Below are 13,938 nucleotides of genomic sequence, written 5' to 3'. Positions count from 1 at the left end.
CTCAGTTATAATAGTTTTTAGTGTTTAGACACTGGGTGAAGAGACACTTTAGAGATGGTAAACAATTCCAGCTTTCATGATGATAGTGGACTTTTTCCAAGAACAGTAATATAATAACTTCCATACCAATAATAATACCTCTCTCTCTCTCTCTCTCTCTCTCTCTCTCTCTCTCTCTCTCTCTCTCTCTCTCTCTCTCTCTCTCTCTCTCTCTTTCTTTTGTTTGGTTCCTGGCTCATGTCACACTTGATGGCCATGGAAGACAATGACTAAAGTGTTGTTGTGCACAAAAGTGAGAGTTACTAAATATTAACAGAGTTATCTAATAATGCGGAAGGGAACATATCTAGGTTATGAAGATTAATGGAGTTTCAGATCACTGTCAAGCCAAGATGTGCCACAGCACAAGGAGTAGGGGTAAACCTTGGAGATAAAATTAGATTTTAATTAATTGATTTCCTTAAAATTAATAAATATAAGTATTACTTCAAAATAAATATGTAAACAATAAAAAAATGATAAAACAAATGAACAAACTGAAAGTACAGTGCTCTGGTGAATAGAAAAAAACTTAACTAAATAAACCTTTTTTTTTTTCAAATAATATTTTTAGTAAACTGGGTCTTTACACATGATAAAATATATATAAAGTTTAAATTTAAGGATGGGGTGATCATGTTTAGGGGTCAATGAAATGTAAAACAAATTTGAACATATGCTGAGAAACAGAGAAACACAATGCATCCATCCAAATCCTCACACACACACACACACACACACACACACACAAAGACAGGGAGGTGTGAGTCCAGTTTTCTCTAAATAAGGCAGCTTATCTCTTTTCCTGTCATTTCATGTCAATTCCTCTGGGAATCTCACTCTCTGTGTGTCCTACACAGACACAGGCGCAACATTCCTTGCCCTTATATGGCTAAATCCCAGCTGTGGGCGGGCTCTTTTCAGGAAAACAGAGGCCTCTGATTGGCTGAGAGTGAAATGGGAGGGGTGCATTATTCAAGCTGATGCTCTTGAGAAACTTTTGTGTCTCGAAATAGTAACAGACTGTCTTTCTTTCCAGCACAAAAACACAGTCCAGAGGAACGCACAATCCACCAGCTGAAGCAGAGGTGAGTTATGATGTCTTATTGTGCTTTGGTTTGGTTTTATGTGCTATAAAGTCTTATTAACTGAAGCTTTGTATGAGTTTGGGACACTCAGGAAAGATCTGGATGGAGCTGGTGACGTATGTTGAAGTTATGGAGCTAAAAGTGATGCATGATCATCGCTCATACGCTGAGAAAAGGATCTGATGGACATTTAAGGCTTTGTTTGAGTGTTTTTAATGCAGTTCAGTGCATTTCTGTTATTGGAGTTTGTCAACAACTCATTATTCAAAGAATCTCCTGAGTTTCAAATATATGCCTTTCTTTGCATGTAGTTTGGCTGTATAAGTGCTTCACTGGAAACGAGTGTTTGGCCATTTTGTGTGCCGCTGAGGTCAAAAAGTCACAGGTAACGTAACCATTGGCCAGAGAACAGATCCTGAAACAGTAGAAGCAACTCATTAACAGAGAGCAACTATAAGGATATAATGATTTATTGTAACCTTCACTAAGAGCAGATGAAGCTTTTCTATTGTTAAACAGCAATGAAGTATTAAAGGAGCAAAATCACTGGATAGCTTGTATCAAATAAAAAGACGCTTGTTTTAGAGACACACAAACCAACTAATTCAATAAGTCCATAGATAATACTTATTGGTGGAGCTCCTGTTTTCCTTCCTTAATGATGTCACTTCCTGTAGGATGAGTCAGTTTTGTTAGAAAAAAAATAAATACAAAATCAGGATAGAAAGTGACACCGAGGACATGGGGGGGGGGGGGGGGGGGATTATTAAATAATTAAAACAATATTGACACCTAAGTTTACCAAATGTATTAAAGTAAATCTCAATTGTATTGTTTTATTTTATAACAAAAATGTATAAAAAATTAAATCTATATTTGATTAACTAATTCATTCAATTAAAACTATATAAAAGCCCAGGTTTAACACAATTTATCAAATTAAAACGTAAGAATGTTGACGTTTGCTACAGAAGTCTAAAGCTGTTAAACAATTAAACCCAAAATTAACCTAATTTATAACTTAATAATATATTGTGTTATTGCTATCCAGTATATTACGACATACATCAATGAGGGCATGTGTCCTGCAGGACGATGAGCGTCTGATGACCTTCAGCCGGTCAGACCGTCTGTTTCTAAATTCCTGCATTTAATCCTGTGGTCGAGCTGGACATTGTGATCTGATGATGTGGTCACACACACACACACACACACACACATGCACACACACATGCATTGCCTGAAAATAAGCAGATAGTTAATCAGGTCCATAAATAATGCATACTTACAAAACACACCGCACAGGAATAATGCAGTCAAAGAGTTTTAAAACACAGCATTTCGTGCTGCATCTGAAGTAGGTTTCTTCAGTGTACGATTAATGTGATATGAAGACACTGAGCAGCAGGTTTGCATACGTACCAGCGCAGCTATTGAAGAATTAACATATCATTCCACAGCATTTGCTTATACTTTATTGAGCAGAAAAATACACGAGCAATAAAAAGACAGATATGAAAATGACTGGTATCTGACTGCAGCCATCCAGCAGAACTGTATAACTTATAACTAATTACATATTCACAATGTATGATGTATTCATAAATGTTTAATGTGTTTTGAAACCGATGGTTATGATGTGCTTCTGTTCTCATTGAACACAACAGAAACCATCTGTAACATTAGCTTTACTGTCCTCTGTTTGCAGATATCAAATGTTTCTCTAGATCAAATTTGACTAATATAATTAAAAAACCCCCACTTTGGAAGGGCTTCTGCTAATTAAATGCTTAGTCTTAAAAGGCACATGTTAAAGTGACTTTGGTCTGTCTATAAATCTAAATATCAGAGTTTGACTGTCTAATGTGAGTTTTTCTGAGAGCTGGACATATGAATATATTTAATGTGAACATATACCGTGATGCGGTGCATTTGGACAAGATAAAAGAAAAAAATAAGCTTGTTAATTTTTACTTCAGTTTTAGTTTGTGTTATTTTAGTGCATCAAGTTAAACTAAATTGAAAATGAGAAAATGTTATCTTTTATATGTTACAATTTGTTGTTTGTTTTAGTTAACTCAGCCCTGATTTGTACAGTTTCTGAATTATGTCCGTAGTTATTATTATGCATGATCATACTTAATATTTTTACTGTAATATTTTTTGCTTGGTCTAAGAGAGCCTCTCTAGGAGATACTTGTTATTTAGATAAGTAAAACCTTTAAAAAATCACAAGAAAGATGTAATAAAATATCTTAAACTTCTAACCCAAAACCCAAACTGATTGACTTTTACATCGTCTTTAAAGTTTTCTTGACCAAGCTCATCTACACCGGAGCCTATAATTGCAGAAAAGTCATCAGCATGTTCTGCTCTCTCCAGACCTGAAACTCCGTCATCATGTCCAGCAAGCGAGCAAAGGGAAAGACCACTAAGAAGAGGCCACAGAGAGCCACTTCAAACGTGTTTGCCATGTTTGACCAGTCACAGATCCAGGAGTTCAAGGAGGCCTTCAACATGATCGACCAGAACCGAGACGGATTCATCGATAAAGAGGATCTCCATGACATGCTGGCCTCTTTGGGTGAGTCTGACGGGGAGGAACTGATGTCATAATAGTCTTCTGGATCAAATACTGACCTTCCCTTCGGTGTGTGTGGTGCTCAGGTAAGAACCCCTCTGAAGATTACCTGGATGGGATGATGAGTGAAGCTCCAGGGCCCATCAATTTCACCATGTTCCTCACTATGTTTGGAGAACGGCTGAACGGAACCGACCCGGAGGACGTCATCAGGAACGCTTTCGCCTGCTTCGACGAGGAAGGATCCGGTAAAACTAAACCTGCCTCTGTATCAAGACTTTGACCAGACTTGCAAACATAGAAAATAAATAAATAAAAAAACATTAATAATAGAAATAATAAATATAGGAATATGTGACTTTATAAAACAAATATAATTAATTAAATTTTTATTTTTTGAATTACTTTTCCCCTTAATTTATTATATTCCTATATAAATGTTTTAACTTTATTTTAACTAGATTTTTTATTTTTTTTTAGATTTATTTGTTTGTTCACTTTTTTTTCCCAAATGTGTTTATTTTCATAATTAATAATACATTTATTTATTTTTAATTTCTGCAGTTTACAGCCTCCATAACAAAGGGGTGATATAGGGAAATGTTCTATAATGAATAAATATATTTGGACTGCTTAAAAAAAAATTAAGAAAAAACTAAAAAAAAGAAGAATTACAATTAAATAATCGATCTATAAATTCAGGATTATTAGAAAAAAACAACCCTTTAATTCCATATTCTACATGCATGATTTAAGATGCATCTGTACTATAAGTTAAAGGCTATACATTAGAATTTTAGAACTTTATTTAGCAAATAAAAGATGTGGAAATGATTTCTCAAAATGCAGAGAATGTAGTAGTTCACATCTCAGACGTGTTTGTTGAAACACATGAACTGCTCTAGCTGTGTTTGATTCTCGTCTGCACAGGTTTCATTCATGAAGACCACCTGCGAGAGCTGCTGACCACCATGGGAGATCGTTTCACAGATGAAGATGTGGACGAACTCTTCAGAGAGGCTCCCATTGACAAAAAGGGCAACTTTAACTACGGCGAATTCACCCGGATTCTCAAACACGGGGCCAAAGAAAAAGATGACATGTAGACGATCAGAGAGCATCAGCCGCAGCTGCACAGCGCTTTACAAACACATCAGCATCTAGAAGTCAAGAAAAATACCACATTTCATGCAAAAAAAATATTCAGTGATCTATAAAAAAAGTATTTTTCTCCAGATGCATGTAATATGAGCAGATTATATTGCTAAGAATCTGTGCAATGTAATCTTCAGATGCGGCTGTATGTCTTGAACTTTCTGAATCTGTGCAACTCAGAAATGAAATTATACATTGGAGATGTCATAAACCTGTAGACAAAGCCATTTTTCCCGTGTGCATTTAGAAGGATTATAACAGAGATATTATCAGATGTCAAAAACATGATGGGAATTTTTAAACTTTCATATTATAGAGAGTCATTAATGGAAGTAAAACTACATAAAAAAATTTTTTAAGCTGCACATTCTCCTGATAATGCTTTGATGCATACTTTGGTAATGCTCCTTGTATTTTCAACTTATAAAATGTGTATTTAAAGTGGCAGCTCTCAAACATGAAGTCATCCATCATACGAACATGAAACAATTTATACTGAAATAAAGAAGCTCTCAAACTATAGTGAATTCTCAAAATCATTTCTGTGTATGTAGAAATCAACACTACTCAATTCTTAATGGGTGATAATCTGTAAAATAAAGCCATTTTCATTACTCTACAACATTAATACAAACATACGAAAAAAAGAAGCTTTATTTCTCTGTAATGCTTGTATAAAAAGACATCAAATAAAATCTTAAGGCAGATATTGCACAGACTAGTCCAAAGATTATCTAAGGAAGCATGTAAGGCACAAATGCCAGCTTTACTGCCCTCAGTTACACATACAATCTTAAAAAAAAAGAAAAAAAAAAGAACCCATTTGTCAAACAGGAGAGAGCGATGCATTTTTGATGTATATGCACACACACACATTAAAAACAGATCTATGGGAGACAAAAACCTGAATGATATATTTACATGTTTCACATTGTCATCCAGAAGACCATTGTAACAATAAGAACATCAATAATACAGTTCCAGGAATATTAATATTGGTCTTTCTGAATAGGTGAAAAAATAGAGTACATTATAGGAAATATATAGACTAGAGTTACTTCCAGTACCCATCACTGTTTCAGTAACTAAACCATCGATCTCAGTGGTTTTGAAGTGTTTGTTAATTAGATCTGTAGTACAGTTTGTGATGCTACACAATGACAGTCGGTTTCTCATAATCAACTCAAACGTGGCTTAAAAAAAAATGCACCTTTTAGAATTTTATTAAAAACTCCCTTTGTGATGTCAGAGAAGGAAATAAAATGACTCCAAACCGAGACAGAAAAGTCGATCAAAAACTAGAATAGAAAAACCTGAGACGCACTGAAAAACAAGAAAAATGTACAGTACTACAGACGTGACCTCAGTGAGCATTTAAGCAGCACGATAAAAACTAATCAGAATATTGGCACGTTTGTGAGTGAATAAACTGAAATGATGTGAACCGCAACATAAGATCATTACTATAAAGACTAATCTGTCCTCAGTTTCATGGAAACTACAAGCATAAAATCATAATGCATCTAGATCCTCTAGTGTCCAAAAAGAGAAAGAGACTAATCTCACGAAATCAGGTTTTCTAAATAATATATGTTAGTTCTCTAAATACATTCACAGATGAGGAGCGAGAAAGAAGCACTTCAGTTCATCTCGGAGAGGTACGAACAGACTTTAAATTCACCTTGGAAATGTATGAAACAATTTTAGAATCAAAAATAAAACTACACGTGTTAATAATATGTTAAACAATTATTAACGCTGATCATCAACTCCACCTAACACTGTAAGAACCATAATCATTTCAGCAAAAAAATGATCACATTACATGAGAAGTGAAGGAAATCAATGCCGGCTGTCTTTGAGACGACCTCCCTCCCGCATCTCAGACAGACACGAGACGTGAGGGATGATCTCTGCAGTGCGATCAATTTCTTAAAGCACACGTCACGAGAGCACTCGGATCTTAATCTGAGACGGGATGGACGATCCTGACATACTGACGAGGAGGTGAAATTGGACTATAAAGTGCAGGAAATTACAAAAATCACACTACTAGGAAAGACTTTCAATGTTGAGATTGTAGAAGTAGATGCTTCATCAGCAGTGGCTCTCAGGCAAAAATCTGAGCATATTATTAAATCAAAGAGCGCATTTGGATGCTAAATGCTGACATTTAAATGCTGCATGCTGGTCTTTGCATTCATAGATCACTACAGATAAGTAAAGCATGCTATACGACACACAGATGTCTAACCCTAATGGATATACTGAGGGAAACGAGCACATGTGAAGCTTCTTTATCAAAAACAATGAAAGGCCACTTCAACTACAAATTTTTCAAATGAAAATCTCTTGACTGTAAACCTGAGTTGCGCAGGTTTGCTGGTGTTTGCACATGGTTAATATTTTCACCTGAACGGACCTCCACCTGGTCTCGGAGTCTGAATGCTGGATTATTTTTGAAGATGTAGTATACAAAAAAAGAAAAAAAAGTTTTGGTTTAAGAACTTTTAAAATGTCTTAAAAATGCATTGAGGTGTAGAGAAGCTTTACTCCTGAATCTCCCAAAGTGAATTTCAGTGAAGAGCCTCTCTGGGTACCTAGCAACATCCATTTGGGATCTATGACAACCATTTGGGGAGGCAGGTTTACATCTGCTCCCGAGTCTTCCAACAAAAATAAGCAAACAAATGGAGTCTAAAGTGAGTTGGTCTGCTTGAGTTTTTAGTTTACCGCTTCTGTGATCGTATTGCATGTGTACTGCGAAACCCATGTGTGTGAAACTACATTCGCAGGTCGAGCAGGTTGTCGAACGCTCCACACAAAGCTTCCAGATTCTGCATCGGAGGCACCAGCCGTGTTCAGATCAATGTGAGGGCCTGAAAAAGAGTGGCTCGTGATAGGAACCGATACGGGTAATACTGAGCTCTCCGTCAAGCTCGGTGCAGCATCGGATTTGTCCCTTGAAGGAGTCTCCGAATCACCATTCTGGACGAGCGCTCTTGAACTTTCATTTGCAGGTCCATTTGTTTGAGGTTGCATCGTTTGTTCTTTCTGCTGACTGATTTCTTGCTCGGCTGCTCGCTGCAGAGCCGCATCCACCAGAAGCTTCAGATCGCTGAAATCTTGAGGGCAAAGCTCCGGTGGGGTAGGTGGAGGTGTGTTAAACAGGAGCCCAGTCGGGCTCACCGCTCCTAGGGTTGGGACAGAGGTAGAAGCATATGGTATGGTTGTCAGGTGCTGGTCTCCGGTCAGACCTTCCCATCTCAGTAAACCTCGAGTGTCCAGCTGCATCAGAGCCTGAACACTGCCATCTCTGTTTCCCGATGATGGCAAGCAACCGGCTCCAGCCAAAATTGCCGTTGCAGTGTTACCCAGCAGTCTCAAGTCCAATGTGGGGGCGGGGCAGATGACAGAGGGGCGGGTCGAAGAGGCGGGACATTCCGGTGAGGCAGATCTGTCTGGTTTGCAGGTGCGTCGTGACATTGTAAACTGAGTGGGGTCTTTGCCATCTTTTCTCAGCAGGTCCGGCAGGAGCCTCCGGCGGGCATTTATGAACCAGTTACAGATCTACGAATAAAATAAAAGTCTTTCATTTTAGAAACTAAAAATGCCATGGGACTGATCACATTATATAAAGTTCATCAGAATACATACATTTATACATAGATTATACTTGTGTAGCACAACATATAGTATATAGCAAATCTAAACTGCTTGATTTTTTTTAATCATCAGAAAATGTAAACTAGTATTGGAAGCTTGAATCAGACAAAATCCACAATTAGGCATGAAGAGTATCTGCTTTAAAACTGTGTGTAATGTGAAAATTGCGATAAAAGTAGGTTTGACTGGACTAAATGCAGCGTTTAACCCTGCTCACCACAAGGTTTCAGCACTTTCTGACCACTGATTTTTTATATATTTTTTCCAGTCATTTGTGATGAACGGTTAAGGGATTTATTTAAAAAATAATACTATAAGATAATAAGAATTATAAAAGAATCACACTCACACAAACAGGCATTTCAAATTAATAAATATATTAGTCCAGGTACTGACCTAAAACTAAGAGAATCATTTTCATTTAGGTAACAATTAGTTTACATTTATAATACATTTGTGGTAATTTTGGCATTTTTAGCCAATGAAGATTAGAACTAACCCACTTGAAATTTCTGGATTTTTTCAGATTTTCCAAGTTTATCAGAGGAACACAGTGAAAAATCCTGTAATTTACCAGTAAAAAAAATTAACTGGTAAAACTTCAGTATAAGGACCAATTCTAGCTGCTTTTTAGCATGGCTTTTATTAACCTATTGGCTGTTTATTAGTACTTATAAACCACATATTCAGCACTACCGTATTCTACATCCCTAGTTCAACCCAACACCTAAACTTAATTACCTAACTAACTATTAATTAGCAGAAAATTAGGAGTTTGAGGCAAAAGTCGTATTTCATGGACTGTTAATCGTTTAGTTTGTTGCTAAATTGGCGCCTACTGATGGTGCCGCAGTGAACTGCATGCTGTGTCAGACAGACAGCTGGCTCTAATGGAGACCAGAGGAAATATGCAGCACAGGCCTCGCCGCCTGCATTCCTGTGCTCTGACAACACCGCAGCGCTCGGTCAAGGACAAAACACAGTGCAGAATGTGTGGGAAAGTCTTAGTCTTGTTGAAGATCACAGCCAAATGCAAAAGAGGATCAAAGATAAAAAAAAAAATTTAATACTAGAAAGAGAACATTTCTTAAACTGAACTTGATGATTAACAAGACTTTTGTCTCTGGTCCATATGTAGCTTAATCTGAAAAAACATGCTCACTTTTGACATCTGACATTCATAACAAATTAACAAGCTTATGCACTGTATTCTGAAATCATATAAAAGCTGTGAGGAACAGACCAAAATTTAAGACTAAAAACTTAAGACATTTTAATAAGATTAAAATGTGATAATTTTGCCTTGTGTGCTTGAAAACTAGTTTCACTGTAAATGCATGGACAATATGAAGGCAATTAAACGTTTAAGTTTAGTTTTTAAAATGTAAAGTTTAAAAACAGTTTCAAGTTTAGTCTACCACTATTTCATGCATTGCAAGTTATTTATACTGTTAAAGAGTTGGATTCTCATGCTAAACATGGTAACATCTGTAAATCTGAGCAAACAAAAGATTCTTCTGAGATATGAACAATGCAATACTACGCTATAGGAACTCAAGATTAACATGAGATTGGCAGAAACAGTGTGTGTTATGTCCCCTTTAAGTTTAAACTTATCATACTTTTGAATTCAAATGTCAAAGTTTTCATTTTTTTCTAAATGCATAGAAAACTGTCATACAGGAAACAACAAAGGCGAGCATACGACTATTTTCAAATTGACTTCTAAATAAGATTCAAGTATGACAATTTTGCCTTTAGAGCGGGAAAACTTTATATTGAAACTGAAGGCAAGTAAAAGCAAATTGTGAAATTTAAGTCTAAATAAGATTACATTTATGACACTTTGAACTTGTGAACTTTTAAAAATGAACTTTACATTTTTAGCTTGAAAACTTCAGTTTCATTGTGCATGCATGAAAAATATCATACTGCTTTGAAACATAAATACAAGTAAAAGGAGATTTTTTTTTAAAATTCAGATCTAAACATTAAGTTTATGATACTTAAATGCTTATAAGTTTTAGTTATGTTGTAATTGCATGCAGCAGTTTAGGTCGAAACCCTCTGCGTTTGATCTCACCTGTGACACAGACAGATGTGTCTGCCCAGACAGACTCAGCTTCTCCTGCTCTGAAGGATAAGCGTTGAAGCGATGCTGGTACAGCCAGTCCCTCAGAACCTGGACAGATTCTTTGGGGAGGTTTCCTCGACGGCGGCGTTTGGCTGCAGACCCACTTCTTCTGCCGCTGGTGGACAGGTTGAGAGGGTAACTGTCGTCTTCACACGGGTCGCTGTCTGACATGGCAGAAAACTCAGTGTCTCCGTTCTGGTCCTCATCAAAAGCTGAGAAGAAGACAACAACAGAAATACTAGTCTCAAAACCACATACATGACAGAAGAATGAAAGTCATCTTTTTTAGGTCACAACAAAAATTTGCATGCACATTCTCGCATGCATAACAGCCAGAGGATCTTTCTAAATTTGGCAAAATGTGCAAGAAACGATCACACCGCATGCAATACTGCATCCTACAACACAATGCTTTCATTTAAACAATGCAATTGAACTAATGCAACGGATACTGTGAAGCAGTTTTTATTTTACGACGGAATTGTCTCGGTCGGCCCAAAGATAAATCCGCTTGACTGCACTCCATTTACACATCAAAACACTACAGAGTCTGAACTGCTCCTCCATTCACACCTTCACCCAGACAGTGTCTCCTCACCCCCATCCTGACGCTCACAAACCAGAGGGAAATGAAGCTTATCTAGTGACCTATTGAGCTTTACAGGTGATCCAAACAAGTGTTTTAACTTAACAATGAGCATTATCATGAAAGCACTAACTGCTGCTTATTAAAAACAATCATTATCTCCAGATAAAGCTGACAGTATAATTCATGCAGTTGTTTCTCAAATCTGCAATTAACAATATGTAACCATCGCTGAAGTGAATATGCTTTACTACTAATCCATTACAAAACATTACATCTTTCGAGTACAAGCCTGTTTAGACGAGGCTAAAAAAATCTGGACAAGCACCTTAACTACTAAATTAGTTTAACATTACATTAAATTCTCAAAAACACACCAATAGAGCTTTTAACTCGGTGTCTCTCAATATGCACAAGTTACTACAATTGTTGTTAACAGCATTACAGTATCTACCTCAAATGATGTAAGAACCTGTAAGTTTCCACTATTTTACTTAAGCAACGATCACAAAATTGGCCTAAATACTGCATTTCTGACAGAAAGCTCGGTCACGGGGAAAGCACACGTTCTAAACCCAGACGTGTGTATCAGACACACTCCAGAGTTTCTTTCTTCCGCTGAAACCTGAAGCCTTAAAGAGCAGCTAAAAATGTGGGAGTTCCTGAGACCCACTTTAACAAAGCAGATTGTGTGTGTGTGTGTGTCTGTCCCCTCTGGGCATTCATTCTCCAGTCTGCAACTGTATCCCTGTTTCCCTTATCATTTGTAGCAGTATGCAGTTTTCTTAAATGTATTTGACAAATGAAAACGTGTGTTTCTTGAAGTGGTGGATGCATGATCCAAAAAAAAGAGCTGCATTACAGAATATTACATAACTTGAAAAGTCGACAAATATGTAAAACTACCTAGAGTGGAATAAAATAATAGGAAAATCTGCCTTTCTGAATTTCATGTGACTTTTTTTTCCTCGATTACACAACTATTAGTTCATGCAAATGAATCTCTAACATAAAACCAAATGCAACAAAACGCTTGAATGAACTCCACACATCTACGACGTCATTTCCCCTTTCCTTAATATCACGCTGCATGCGGACCGAGAACCATAAGAATATCTTTAGTTCCAAACAAACACGAGGGCCACGTACAAACACACACGCGCGCGCACGCACGATTGAGGAGCCTCTGCGTCTTCAGCGTCATTCACTGCAAATCTTTCGTTTATAAAAAAAAAAAAAGCCTTACATTTGAAACTACACAGGCATACAGAAGCGATCAAACAAAATTCTTCTTGGAGACGCGAATAAACAAACGGGGCCGCAGACGCGCGAAAAGAAACAAACAAACGCGCGCTGACGTCATCGGACCACAATGATACAATGTAATAAACGCGTGGACGTCAATAAAGCTGCAAAGATTCCAAACGCATGAATCTGCCGCTTCACGAAAGGCCAGAATCAGGAGCATATTATCTGCGTTTGACGCTTTCAGACTGAAAATCACGCCACAGCGCGTGGCAACACAGATCTGACGCCATTGAATCGCGCTGCGTCCACGCGACGCGCGCAACACACCGCATCTGCAAACGACTCTCACCTCTTTTGTTGGGCTTCATCCTGGATGCTGGAAAAAAAAATGCACAAAATGTTGGAAGTTGCTGGTGTGGAAACGCGTGTCCTCGTCAAGTGGAGAGTGTGTTCTTCTCTCACACACACACGAGTCACATCAGAGAAGCAGCTCCAGAATCAGTCAATCTGCTCATTAGGGTGTCATGAGGGAAATGCTCGAGTTGACAAACACCCGTTTACCTGCTGCTCCAGCAAACTCTCTCTCTTTCTCTCTCTCCGTCCTTCAATGACAGGCTCTAGGCCCCTCCTCCACGCTCCAGGGGCCAATAAGGGCCCCACATCTGTGTGTCATCACTCTTTCATTCAAAACTCACAATTCAGACACTTGTGAGAGTTCATTTTATTAGCTGTATTTTACATTTGCAGTCCAGAAGTTCATTTCTGGAAACTCCCCAAACCCTCCAGGCTTTTAAATAAGTAAAGTGACGTTTTCAAATTCAAATCGCATTTAAACAATTTATTTTTTATCTAGTCCTATATATTTTATGTGAAATGGTGCTACAGTAATGTATGTTGTACTTATGCTATTCTATAAATAAATTGTAAATAAAAATCATTATTTTCTTACAATATCTGCATTAGGAAGATTGATATATGTGCACATATTTATTATATACATTTTAACTTTTCATTTGTGCATGTTTTATTGTATATTCACTGACTTTTTATCATAGATTTTCATAATATTTAGTAATTTTTACACTAAAATATTTTAAATATAAAAGTTTTCAGTTATAACTGCCAATAAAATATTAGTAGTAAATATTACTTAATCTAAATTAATCTATAATGTAATTTTTTTTTTTACTTTTTATGTAATTATTTTAAATTATATATATATATTTCTTCCTGTTTTCCTTATTCTGGTTAGCATTATATAAGTAGCTGTAAGAGAATATTTAATTGCAAAATCATTTTTCATTTTGTCATAATACTTGTATTCATATTAACAATAATCGTTCTATCCGATATAAAAATCTGTGTTTCCTTATCATCTTTCTTAGAATAAAAATATGGGGAAAATGCTCATATAGATGAATTGGTGTAGGTGTGTTTGAAC

At 36.8% G+C, this 13,938-nt stretch overlaps 2 protein-coding genes across 4 annotated transcripts; one reads left to right on the top strand and one right to left on the bottom strand.

Moving 5' to 3' along the window:
- The first annotated feature begins 967 nt into the window (after positions 1-967).
- On the top strand, positions 968-5,385 carry LOC128015286 (myosin regulatory light polypeptide 9). Of its 2 annotated transcripts, XM_052598998.1 has the most exons (5): positions 1,044-1,127; positions 1,439-1,512; positions 3,510-3,711; positions 3,795-3,956; positions 4,639-5,385. In XM_052598998.1, exons 3-5 carry the CDS (start codon positions 3,528-3,530, stop codon positions 4,812-4,814), a joined length of 522 nt encoding a protein of 173 aa, XP_052454958.1. In that variant the 5' UTR covers positions 1,044-1,127; positions 1,439-1,512; positions 3,510-3,527; the 3' UTR covers positions 4,815-5,385. The 2 variants fall into 2 exon arrangements, with proteins under 2 accessions (XP_052454956.1, XP_052454958.1); XM_052598996.1 differs by lacking the exon at positions 1,439-1,512 and having other exon boundaries at positions 968-1,127.
- A 114-nt stretch (positions 5,386-5,499) lies between these two features.
- On the bottom strand, positions 5,500-13,132 carry LOC128015284 (homeobox protein TGIF2-like). Of its 2 annotated transcripts, none has more exons than XM_052598993.1 (3): positions 12,847-13,132; positions 10,613-10,875; positions 5,500-8,433 (listed from the first exon to the last, which is right to left on the bottom strand). In XM_052598993.1, the coding sequence occupies exons 1-3, from the start codon at positions 12,863-12,865 to the stop codon at positions 7,588-7,590; spliced, it is 1,128 nt and encodes a 375-aa protein (XP_052454953.1). In that variant the 5' UTR covers positions 12,866-13,132; the 3' UTR covers positions 5,500-7,587. The 2 variants fall into 2 exon arrangements, with proteins under 2 accessions (XP_052454953.1, XP_052454954.1); XM_052598994.1 differs by lacking the exon at positions 12,847-13,132 and adding an exon at positions 12,496-12,786.
- Positions 13,133-13,938: the final 806 nt, after the last annotated feature.

Source organism: Carassius gibelio, chromosome A6, assembly GCF_023724105.1.
Source record: "Carassius gibelio isolate Cgi1373 ecotype wild population from Czech Republic chromosome A6, carGib1.2-hapl.c, whole genome shotgun sequence".
In the NCBI taxonomy this organism is placed as follows: Eukaryota; Metazoa; Chordata; class Actinopteri; order Cypriniformes; family Cyprinidae; genus Carassius; species Carassius gibelio.
This window is presented reverse-complemented; position numbering and strand designations above follow the sequence as displayed.